The sequence below is a fragment of the Temnothorax americanus genome, unplaced genomic scaffold, assembly GCF_048541705.1.
Source record: "Temnothorax americanus isolate GAGA-0224 unplaced genomic scaffold, ASM4854170v1 Scaffold3, whole genome shotgun sequence".
Lineage (NCBI taxonomy): Eukaryota > Metazoa > Arthropoda > Insecta > Hymenoptera > Formicidae > Temnothorax > Temnothorax americanus.
Window position 1 is genome coordinate 9,050,264 of NW_027509442.1, and position 11,945 is coordinate 9,062,208.

At 42.5% G+C, this 11,945-nt stretch overlaps 1 protein-coding gene across 2 annotated transcripts in view; it reads right to left on the reverse strand.

Annotated features, from left to right (window-relative positions):
• The window catches only part of Mthl1 (adhesion G-protein coupled receptor methuselah-like 1), a 128,983-nt gene extending 117,923 nt beyond the window's left edge, over nt 1-11,060 (reverse strand). The window contains exons 1-3 of one of the 2 annotated variants that reach the window (XM_077411845.1): nt 9,750-10,850; nt 7,682-7,954; nt 4,469-4,704 (exon numbers count right to left, since the gene is read on the reverse strand). In XM_077411845.1, the coding sequence (XP_077267971.1) occupies nt 4,469-4,704; nt 7,682-7,954; nt 9,750-10,291 (1,051 nt within the window). In that variant the 5' untranslated portion in view covers nt 10,292-10,850. Of the gene's footprint in view, nt 1-4,468; nt 4,705-7,681; nt 7,955-9,749 lie in introns of both variants that reach the window. The other variant, XM_077411846.1, reaches the window with a different exon arrangement.
• Nucleotides 11,061-11,945: the final 885 nt, after the last annotated feature.

The following is an 11,945-nucleotide window of genomic DNA, read 5'->3' on the forward strand; positions in this document are numbered from 1 at the left end:
GTAAATGAGCTTGGCACTGTCACGGTCGACGACAATTTATGACTACTATCGTCATTACCATGAGTATGAATATATACGTCGCACGCACAAGATTGTCTCCCCGCAATATCATCGTTACGTTCATCCCTCGCGATTAGGAAACTGCGAAATTTTCTAGAGATCTTCCGAGTATCATTGCGGCGGCGGTATTCATATCGAACTGCAATATTCCTTCCATCTTATCGTCCCCCAAGCAAATTTTCGTTTACTAATATCGATATTTATAGCGAATGTATTTCGGATGCTGTTAATTGTTAGTAAATGTTGAATGAGAATCTTCTTGAAAACTTCGAAAGTGACACCGCGAGGGTCCAGGATTTATTATTGTCGCCCGTAAACACTCGAAGAAGCGGACATATTAAGGCAATTAGAAATGAGATATTACACCGAAAGTCATCGATTAAGGATTAGACGGGAAGAAAAGTAAATCGAAACGTTAAATAAAAAAGGTATGTTTGAAGCTTCGAGACGCGAGGATTTCGAAAGATTGATAGGACGCCTGGAAGAAGTAGGCTTCGCGCCCTCTTCACCTTTTTACGTTTCATCGCAATTTTACGTCAATCAAAAAGGGATTCCGGCTCGCAGTCGGCAAGAAAAGCGTCAAGGCAAAAATAGGTGACTTGAGTAGACGTTGCGAAAAAGCAGCATAAAGAAAATGATAGGTGTGACGAGAAACAGATTTACAACGAATTTTAGTTCTTCGCGCGTATACTCCGTGCATAAAAGTTCTTCCGAATTTGTCATCACATTGTCTCCTTTGAGAGATGTCTCTCAGACGACGAAGAGGAAAATCGAAGAAACATCACTGTTCCTTTTTGCAATTTAAAAATCTGGTCACCTTCAAGAGACTCATCCGCGTATCGTCCGCGTTCGCAGAAGCAAAAACCTCGCGAGCGGGCGCGTCTCCATCTTCTTGCTACCATGTCTCAATGTCTTGCGCGTAGCGGAACGGACAAACAAGGGTAAATACAAAAAACGGACAACGTCTCTACCCCTCCCCTTGAGGAGTATAGGGGGATAAAAACTCGACATAAACACGCGCAAACAACTAGAGGTAAGGACGCGGGCCAAGCAGAGAGGAAAGAGGAGGAAAGAGAAAAGAAACGCGGCCGAGAGAGAATGTTACTGATTGTCTGAACCACGTCTGCCGCGATGTACCAGGCGGCGTCGCGACGCTTCTTCCTCGGTCTCGTTGTTTTAGCGCGAGTTCCGGAAACTCCGTCGCGCGACTACGGTCGGATTCGTTTCGGTAAAATGGACGCATTCCAAACGGCCGACCGACGTCGCGTATTATAGGGGTGCTTCCGTAATTGGATGGGCTCTCGGGAAAAAATGTTACAAGAATGCTACAGCACGAAAATATCATCGATAAGATCAAACTGAAAAGAAATTTGCAATGTTTATCTGAGAATCCTTATCCAATTTTGACAGTACCAATTAAGAGAAATATCATAACTTCTTATCGTAGGACAAGTTGATTTGCAATATTTTTTTAAAACTTTGATTCTAAACTTTTATAATTATAATTGAATGTGCATGTAATATCAAACAGACGTCGGTATTTCAAATTTAATTAGTTCTATGTGTAGATTAATTAAATATCTTGCGTTATATTATATTACAACTAAAATTATAGTCAGGAAAGAAACAGAAAAGGACTCTTGGATATCTTATCTGTGAAATAAATATAAATGAAAATCCGGTAAAAATATTGTTATCCGACTTGATTTGATAATAATATCGTAACGATAAATGGAAACTTAGTTACGATTTCATTTCTGTCAAGCACGTTCTGTTTTATTTTCGTTACTTATCGATGGAAAAGAAACACCATTTAAATTACGTTCGAAAGTGAACATATGATCGCATGCGCATTGAGCTGCGACCGCACAGATACCCTAACGCAGCCATTAATAGGAGATAATTATTCTCGCGAGGATCGATTTACTCCGCAACAAGAAGTATCACTTATCTCTCGCTGGCAATTACTAAACCACCCTGTACGTAGAGAACGTGGTTGCTTTTTCGTCTCCTCTTTTTCGTGCCGGTTCGCCGCATTCGGCGTGTGCGCGCCTATATTTGCGCGCCGGAAAGTCAGCGAAAGAAACTAGCGAGCGTAGCCGGCTTTTTCCGCTCAGATTCTCGGCGCTTCATCATCCTTCCGAACTTATTGGAGGGATGCGAAAGGGCGTTGCATGAGTGCGCGCGTGCGACGGAGAAGAAGAGACGCCGCCGCCGGTCTGTTTTCGACCCTCGCGTCGCGACATATAAGTATAAGGGGCGAGATCAACGTCGACCGTCCTCGCGGATCCTCCGGCGGCGACGCGACGGATCGTTCCCGTATAGTCCTCGACGCAGTCTGCTTTTTCTAATACTTTATTGGGCAATATCCGGGAGTACGCGCGTTACGTACTCCGTAGAATCCATAGATAGGTTTAACCGTACAATATTGAATTTTCGAATATTGGATTCTCAAGCGAGACGGCGGTCGGGATGGGGTCCAGTAACCAGGAATCGTTAGTCCACGTTTCGTCGAATGGACACTGCATTTTACTTACTACACCGGCTAACTGCCGGCAAAAGTAATTTCTCTGGGATTTAGCCAAATACAAGTTTATCGTCTCTCACGCGCACGCATATGAGAACACATGTCTTATTAAATGAGTTCTCTCGCCAATAAAGTTGTCGTTTCTTAATACATTTGAAGAATATCGTAAATATTATAAATGTCGAATCACCTTTATTATATAAACATGACGTATCTATAATCCACGCAAGTATAACATAAGTAAGTTTTATAATTCGCTTGAGTTTAACCTCTAATCAGTTGAATAATGTAAGTATGAGAAATTATGCAAAAGCAAAAACTAAAAAATTTTAAATATAGAAGAAAATGCTATTTACGAATCTTGGTAGCCTAATAATATTTTTGTGTTTCCAAGTACACGCATAATTCCAACCAAGTAAACTACGCATCGATTGGTTGTCGACTTTAAAATATAGCTTTCGTTGAAACAGTAAAATCCCCCTCCCCTCCTACTTAAATCGATAATCGATTTACTTTGATGCTAATAAGAGCATCCTATTCAAATTATTATAAGGAATTTATTGCCTTAAAATATCACCTCAGTCAGTCAGAGTTCGAACCTCGAATTTCCCTCAATTCGTGATATCTTTTATCAATTCGACCACTGTGATATTGAAACACGTGGTGATAAAAAATTTTGAGACAGAAAATTTTAATCATAGTTTAAATAAATATCGAAATCGTCTATTTTAAAACTTTTATCTTTCAAGTTGCGCCTTATCATCTTGCTCATTTTATACACAAGTAAAACTTCCCGTAATTCGTTTATCAAAATAAGTAAACATCAAAAATATCACGGCGACGGTTTCTTTCCTCCGATGTCGCCGCTGGTCCGGAGATTATGGATGCAGCATTCTCGCGCGACGGACGAAAAAACGCGAGTTGAGTGAGTTCCCCGAGTCACTTGGTGAGCGAAGAAATACGACGATATCAAGAGATTGAAAGATATATAAACGCGAAACAAGATAAAAAGATGCAATTGATCGGCTTGCAAGTGCTCCTGAGTCAGAGATATGTTAGAGAAAAATATATATATATTACTAATAATATACAAATTAATTGTATATCTACATAATGGTATATCTTAATTACATGTCTACATTGTTAATAATAGATTATAATTAAAACGTTTCTAAGAATTCCCTCGTAACATCCTCTTTCACGTCCCGTCTCTCGGATCGGCATATACATAACGTGGCATACAACGTCTCGAAAAGGCAACGAGGCTTTGATTTACTTTCTCGTCTCCCATTCAAGACGACGTTACGGTGGCGCGTTTTCTCCTTAAATGGACGCCCAACGTCTGAGCGACATTGGAATTCTCGGTCAAAGCCAAAGTCACGGTAAGGGTCTCCTTGATGCTTTCATGGGAGACACTGCGTATCGCGAAGGGAAGGTCGGGGAGGGGAGCGGGAAGAAGTTCGAGATAAATGGCAAGAATATTCAACGGACGAGAAAATAAATAACAGTGTAAACATGTCTGACGGCGTGCCGCGGGTTCAATTAACTTTTACTTTGCACACACGCACATCGACACCGATGGCATGTGTATAACGCGAAAATTCATATCGCTAATGGAGAGAGCCAGCCTTCGGGCGGTGTTGCAGAATCGCGATTTTAAAGATCGATCAGTGGATTCGTTCTGATAATTTACGGCGTCGAGCCAACTAAATTCACGGTTTGATCATTTAGTTAAACGAAACAGTTGAACGAAAAAGTTAATCAAAATTTAAAAATACATCTTCTGAGAATCAATTTGCCGATGATTATGATTATGCCTTCAATAGACTTTAAAAAGAATTTGGCGGTGAAAAAATTAATAAGGCAATAATGAAGACTCACCGAGCGCCTCGCAACTTGCACCATGAAGGGAATCTCCGGCGAGCTGGATGATGGCCATGAGAATATCGCCCATCATCAGGCAGGCGACATGATGGGTCTGGCAACGCCAGTGCAGAACGTGATGAGAGGCTGGTAGTAACCAACCGGCCGCCAGAGTAGCGGCCAGGAAGACGGCGCTAATGATGAAGCCCACGGGATACAATGTGAATCTGATGTCCGTTACTTTCACCACAGGTCTGAAAAAAATGTTAATAGATTAGGTACTTTGGATAGTCTTTATCTGAATTTGAGTAGATTAGATAATTTGACTAGTTTTCATCTAAATCTGTTCGACGTAAAAAGCTCGACGCACAACAATTTAAAAGTTCCATCTAAAAATCATGAAATTTAACGAGCCGACCATGTAATCGGCAAAATACAAAAAATTGTTCCGTTTTGCGCTTTGAATTTTAAATATTTATTCGTAGAATCGGTCACCCTCATGCGTATTGTTTGATCGTACAACAGACAATGGATCAATATAGCATACGTATCAAATAACAGTCATTTAATTTGAGTTACTATGATATTACGGTTTGTTGTGTGTTCGTACATTAATGGAAGGCCTAAATAAATACGTATAAATTTATACCTGCAACAATTAGCGACAAATTTCAAATCCAAAGAATTTATAATTTATCAACCGATATCTTGTGATAACAATAATAATTAATGTAAAAAGTAATGATAATTTGCCGTTGCAATAACGCACGTACTTTTGCCATAAATTCCTCTTTTCTCTATTTCCCCAGTTTAAATCTTTTTTTTTTTGCATGGCGACGGAAAAGAAGGTTAGCATACATTTAACATGCAAATTCCAGTGTCGGTTCTGTCGATATTTTCCACTACCTACGGACAAAAAGTCGCGAAAGAAAAAGGCGAATTATGGCGCTATTTCTCGTTATTTCTCGCACTGGCGGATTAATTAAATTCGGGCAGTTTTATCGGCGTCACATCGGCAATTGACCGATTGGCTTACTGCCAGCTGTGGGCAGCGAGCCAGATATTCGATCGATTATAACGGAAATAATACCGCGTTATCGGCGATCGTTACGTCCGTTTTTAATTAAGATTCCTGCAGGAAGATTCGGACGAAACAATTTTTCATCGCGACTAATAATATCGCAATGCGACCGCATTTAGGACGTTCAGGACGAACGGATTTCCGTTTTCAGGATCGTTTACGGCTTTAACTCGCATCAATCACTCGCACACATGCCGAGTGAAAGTCGCCGGGAAAGTACTTCCAAAATCTCCAAAGATTTGACTCAGTATTTACTAAAAACTTTTGTCGGATAAAAAATCTATACGAGCGTCATAAACGTTATTTACATATTCTATAATAAAGACATAACTATTGCAAAAAATAGATATATTTATGTTTATGATAATAGCATAAAATCACTTATTAGTTAAAAAAAGCTCTTTTTCCAAAAAATTGCATTTTATTTCTTGTCATAAATAAATAATAATGATAACTTCTGCTTTGAAATCTCGATTACATCGCGTTTCAAGTCCGATATGTGCATTTAACACACGTACAGTCAAAGATTGATTTTATCCAATTTTGAGAAAAGTCGCGATAACCTGCCGACTCTATATTCGCGGAAAGCATTCACGATGGAAAAAAAAATCCACCGCGTCCGATCACGTTTTGTTCCATTGATTGCCGTTCGCTGAAGTAGTTGACGAGTAAATTTTTCACGGGAAACAAAATGCTGCGTGTGTCAATTGACCCGTATGCACACGCACATAAACATACAAGCGCAAATAGAATACGAACCGTGTAACTTTCTGCAAAATCGGTCCTGCATCGGACGCAAATGCGCGGCGGTAATCGCATTTTCGATGTTACTTTATGCACCTAACGGCGATTAAACTTTTGCCATAAATTCTATACCCGGCAATTTTCGCTAAATACCGCGCCGGCGACACTTTGAATCCGGGAGACAAACACGGTTCGTTGGTACACTATCCCCGCTAGCGACACATTCTATACGTAAGCGGAAATTCTCGCTGTATGTGTGTACTACCGCGGCACTACATGACATTACGTCTCTGTACCGAATGGAAACTCTCTGGATCTTACTATCAGCGATGTCCCGCATGTCTGCCCGTCGATCCATCACGGCCTTCGTCCTTCGTCTTAGCGGGACGCGCGTGTCTCGACGAATAAGATCTTCCAACCCTATCTCACGTTACGTGACATATGCCCGTAAATCACCTGACGTGTAGCACGCTGGATATTGTTACGTAATGCAAAAATATCTGCATTTCGCCGTAACTTCTGACAACGCTTGTACAAAGGCTCGTGACAATTTCGCGTTTCTTTCTAAATAGAAAAATTCTAGATAACGTCTCAGAGATCTATTGAGAAATACTATGACTTTGAAACGTCGCTTTTTACGTGACACATATGTAACATTAGCACTTTCCTACATCTTTGGATATTAGATTCAATTATCGCGGGATTATATTTTTTTAAAAGATCAACTCTGGAAAAGAAAGATTAGAATTGCTTCAATTATATTTAAAATTCTGAGAAATAACGGAACGCGAGAGAGAAAAAACCTCGCAAGTAGGTATGACAATTGACAATGCCATTTGCCTTACGCAACACCCACGGGCAGAAGCGTTTATACATCGCTCATCGGTCTGGTGCGCGGAAACGCGATTGTGAGAACGTTTTAATGGAATCTCGGATGACGTGGGATCTCGGATACACGCGACCTAGAAAATACCTGGCGAGGAGGAGCAAGAGCAATGAGGCGTCGGTCGTCCCGAGAACGACGTACGTATAGAAACGGCACCGTTTATCCCTCGCTCCAGCCACCTAACGTCGAACCCGCAATTAAGCCGTGCGATAAATTCAGATCGGAGCAGGCGATACTTGACGAGGCAAAAAGTCGGATCGTGCTCGGAGTGCCTTAAAGTGGGTCGGACGAGTTGACCGCCGGAACCGACCGCGAGTCGACTCCGTTCTTCGTTACGCGGGACGAATGAACGACGATCGAGGGATCGATATTCAACTTCCTGCGATTTACGCGTACGTCTAATATCGGGTTATCGTCGAAGAATTTTTTAATCATCGTTCGTAACGCGGCGCAGACAAGTGCAGCGAGAACAAAAATATAAACTATACGACGTTCGATTTCAATCGTCACTCGTACTGACCTTTGTGGAGCATGTTCCGGACAGGCGAACACTTTAGCGACCTGATCGAGTTCCTTAATCCTCTCGACGCAGAACTGACCGCTGGGTAAAACGACTCCGTTTATCTCCAGGCTGCCGTTGGGGTGCAACGCAGCATCCATCGCGTTTCCGACGATCGTGAAATTGTCGGATTTCGGGCAGGTCGGGAATCCAGCCACGATCTCGACGGCGGACGAAGCGTTTGGTAGCAGAGGTGGCGCGTCCGCAGTCTCTTTTATGAATACGCAGGTATTTCTGTTGACACAAAAAAAAGAGTATTTCTTACAACGTCGTTTGTTAAATTGAGAAATTGTAAAAGCAGTCGCGAACTTTTTTCTCTCGTCTTACATGCGTATTTCTTTAACGCTCTGCATACACGGACCAAAATATTAAATTTAATAATTAAATATTTAACGCCTTTCGCTCCGTCTAATCTCTTAAATATGGTGCGCCTGGAAAAGTTTCGCGATAAAAATCTATTGTCAATGCCGATATATCTCAGAACAGTTCCGCTGAGCTACTCGATGCGTTTTATCTCGAAAAATTTCCGTCGTATATTTTTATATTTTTGTCATTTTTAATCATCTAAAAAGGTTAAATAATCACCTGAAAAAGGTTACAATAATATTTTTCATCTCAACATTGGCAGCCGCACGTCATTTTTATCATAAAAACAGTACGATAATGTCGAATGGTTAATAATTAATAATGTATTTTACCGACGTACACGCTAGAACTCGCCGGGAAACTAGCTCATGCGAGCAACATCAACATTCTCGAATAAAAACCGAACGAGTTTCGCAGACGTCAAGGTCGCTCTACGTGAGTCTCTCTAACGCATTTCGCTCAAACGGTACTCGGTAAATAAACAAGTAGCTATCTATCCAACGATTGAGTCAAAGACTTACGAAATCCATTACTGTTTCATCAGAGAGGTAAGTCGTCAACTTAAATATTTATTTCATATAACACCCGGATAAAAAGCTATCGATTCTATTAGATAAAAATCTATCTTAGAAAGCATTAGTAACACGTGCACACGTAACGCTTATATATATTTATATTTATTTATTTGTCATATTCCAACTCCAACTATTTGATTTGTCCATTTATAAATATATTAAAATAATCATCTGAAATTGGATTTGTTTGTGCATTTAATCAATTTCCAATAAATATGGAATTTTATGTACCGTGGATCGGTTTTATTTATTATTTTACAGTCAGGAAACTTTACGTCGAATTTATTGTGGTTAATTTACAATTAGATATTTCTTTTGGTTTTTGAGTTCCAGAATCACGTTTGGATTGATTTCATTTTCTTGTAACTTTTGGTGCGATGAGTGAGAAAAGGAATTTTGATCGACATCGTTAATTTATAATTAATGATAATTAATGCTCGTTTCATTTGATGTCCGATTCTTTTGTGTTAAATCCACAACATTTACATTCCTCTGATTTTTCTGCCTCGATTGAAAATAAAATGATATGAATAAAACAATAAAAATCCTATCCGCTCATCGGCAATGTTTGTTATTTTAACAGATCGTCGCGGTGCATCCTTCAAGCAACAATTTTTCTGTGAGTGTCCAAAATGATAAATGGAAAATTTTTAAGAACTTTGCACCAGTCTTGTCGTTAAACCTGACTGCCTGTACCCCGACCTAACCTAATTTTCTTGTCCGTCATTCGGATCGACCGAACCGATACCGACCGACTAAGTTAAGCCTATATTCACTGCAATACAAAGGTATGTACAGACAATAGGAACAGAGAATAAGCCGGGCAACGAAAATCATCGCATTTCAACTTACAAAAAACTGCGTAGCGTGTATCAACGCAACGGAATATGAAAAATAGGCAATAGGAACAGAATTTCCGACGCGTTGGATTTCTATTCTCTATTGCCCGTCACTCGACCAATCACGGTGTTTCAGTTTTATCACAAATTGAAACGGGATTATTTCCGTTGCCCCCGTTCCTACATTGCCTCCGTACCAGGTACCAGGTGCTTTAACGCATTAAAAGGAACTCGGTGCGAGAGACTTACCCGCGTTCGTGGAAACTGGCGTTCTCCCCGCAGCAACGTCGCACCCGCGGTCTCATGGTCGCGGCGGCTTGATTGCCCGGCGATTTCTTCACGCACACGAGCAGGGCGTTCGAATCGGCGCAGTAACGACTGGCGGAAAAGGAGTCGGCGTTAATGAGCTCGAGCACCGCGTTTCCATTGTCGAGGAGGATGAACGGGTTGGCCCTGCGGTAGGGCACGTCGATCAGCTCCGAGCTGTCGTCGCATTCCGGCCGTCGGCCGCCGACGACGTGCCAGTCGGCGGGCAGGTTGCCGTCGTCGTAGAACGTCTGGCGCGTCAGCGAGAAGATCAACGGCTTCCACTCGTTCGACGTCGGCTCGCAGCGCGGCAATCCGTCGTTGCTCGCGTCGTCGTCCGATCGTCGCAGCTCCTCGCCGTATCGGCAACACTTGAGGATCGTCAGCTGGTCGGACTTGGCCAGGTCGTCCGGCTCCGAGACGACGACCGTCGCGGCCGTCGTCGTCGCGACGAGCGCGAGAACGCAACGCGCGAATGCTCCCATGACTCTCCGAGAGAAGTATACGTGGCTATGTTCTCGCTGGTCGCGCTCGCCGTTCTCGAACGAAACGCGCGCTCTCTCGATCGGTCACCAAGTTCACACGAGTGTCAAGTATATTTCGATAGCAAATCGAAGGAACGATTCCGGTGTTCGAACGCTTCGAATGTGTGATCTCGCGTGTACCGGCACTCGGATCGATATATCAGATCAATGTCATTTCGCGACGCGCACCGAAGCGATTGACGGGAAGCGGCCGGAGACGCGGAGAGTCGAAGTCGAAAATTCGGAAGGCGATTCAGCGTCGGATGAGAAAGACGCTAAACTGAGGAGACGACGCCGACGGTTGTTCGTCGCTGGGACGCTCGTCGCGCGTGACCCTCCCGTCCGGAGGCTTCGGCGTTACTGACACGAGCGACGAGCGACGCGGTCCGAGTTGTCCGACCACGCGGCCTGACTCCGACTCACCGGCGGCAACGTGACTGCGGTATGCGCGCGCACCCGCGCGCCACACGCTCTCGCCCTTATTCGACCTAGCTTTATTCGACCACCGCGACCGCGCGCGCGCGGCTTCCTTCTTTCTTCCTTCGACGGCGGGCGACCTTCGCTCGCGTTACACCGACGGCACCGTCCCTGCCGCGGTCGCGTTGCAGCCGGAAGTGCAACGGTAACGCGCGTGACGCTATCCCGTTTGCGACGACGAGTTGGTATAAGGTATAACTGAACTACTGAACGGTCTGAACGTCCCGCACGCGAATCGAGAGAAGGAGGGGGGGGGGGGAAGAAACTCGACTACTCGTTTTGAACTTTCCATTAACTTTGTCGAAATCCTTTTATCGAATCCTCTTGCTACTTCCGAGTGTGCGGCACACACTGCACACGAGAAAAGACGATCCTGACTTTAAGAAAGAGAAGTAATGAAAAGTATGTTTCTCTCTCTAACTTACTCCGGACAGGCGTCTGCTATGTGTTGTCTCAGTCCATATCTATAAGGTCTATACTTACGTTTACGCGAGCGTTACTTCTGTAGTAACTTACGGTATATCACTCGTTTACGCGGAGTAAATTATCGCAAGTTACTACAAAATCCCGTTTACGCGAAGGACGTATCGTAAGTTACTACAGAATAAGTAAAGCTCGCGTAAACGTAGTATATTTATGCGAATGTCGGATCATCCGCTAGATGGCATCCGCTCGCTGGCGTTTCTCGTATTTAAAATACGATGTACGTATAAAAGAACTCGAGAGAGCAGCTCGCAGTGGCAGTGGCTTGCAGCTTGTTGAAATAGAAGCATTAGAAGCGTCTACGTCTATAATACCTTATTAGGTGGTGGTCAAAATGACACCGAATAATATTGTAAAAAAAAATACACGAAAAAAAAAAATCGTTTCCCGTAATTTTTGAATGCTAACTACGATCCCGTTTATTGCTCTATTACGTCATAAATGAATTATTTATAAATTAATTTTATAGAAACATTGTTTAATATTTTTTATATAGGTACCAAGTATTCGTATAAATGAACACTGCACAAATTTAAACAATAAAATAGTTTCATTAACATTTAAGCCTCCGTATGTATACCTTTCCAGTGCATATGTGAGTCCGTTACGTTCGACGCTATTTTCTCTACGTTAAAGTATTTTAATTGATAAAATT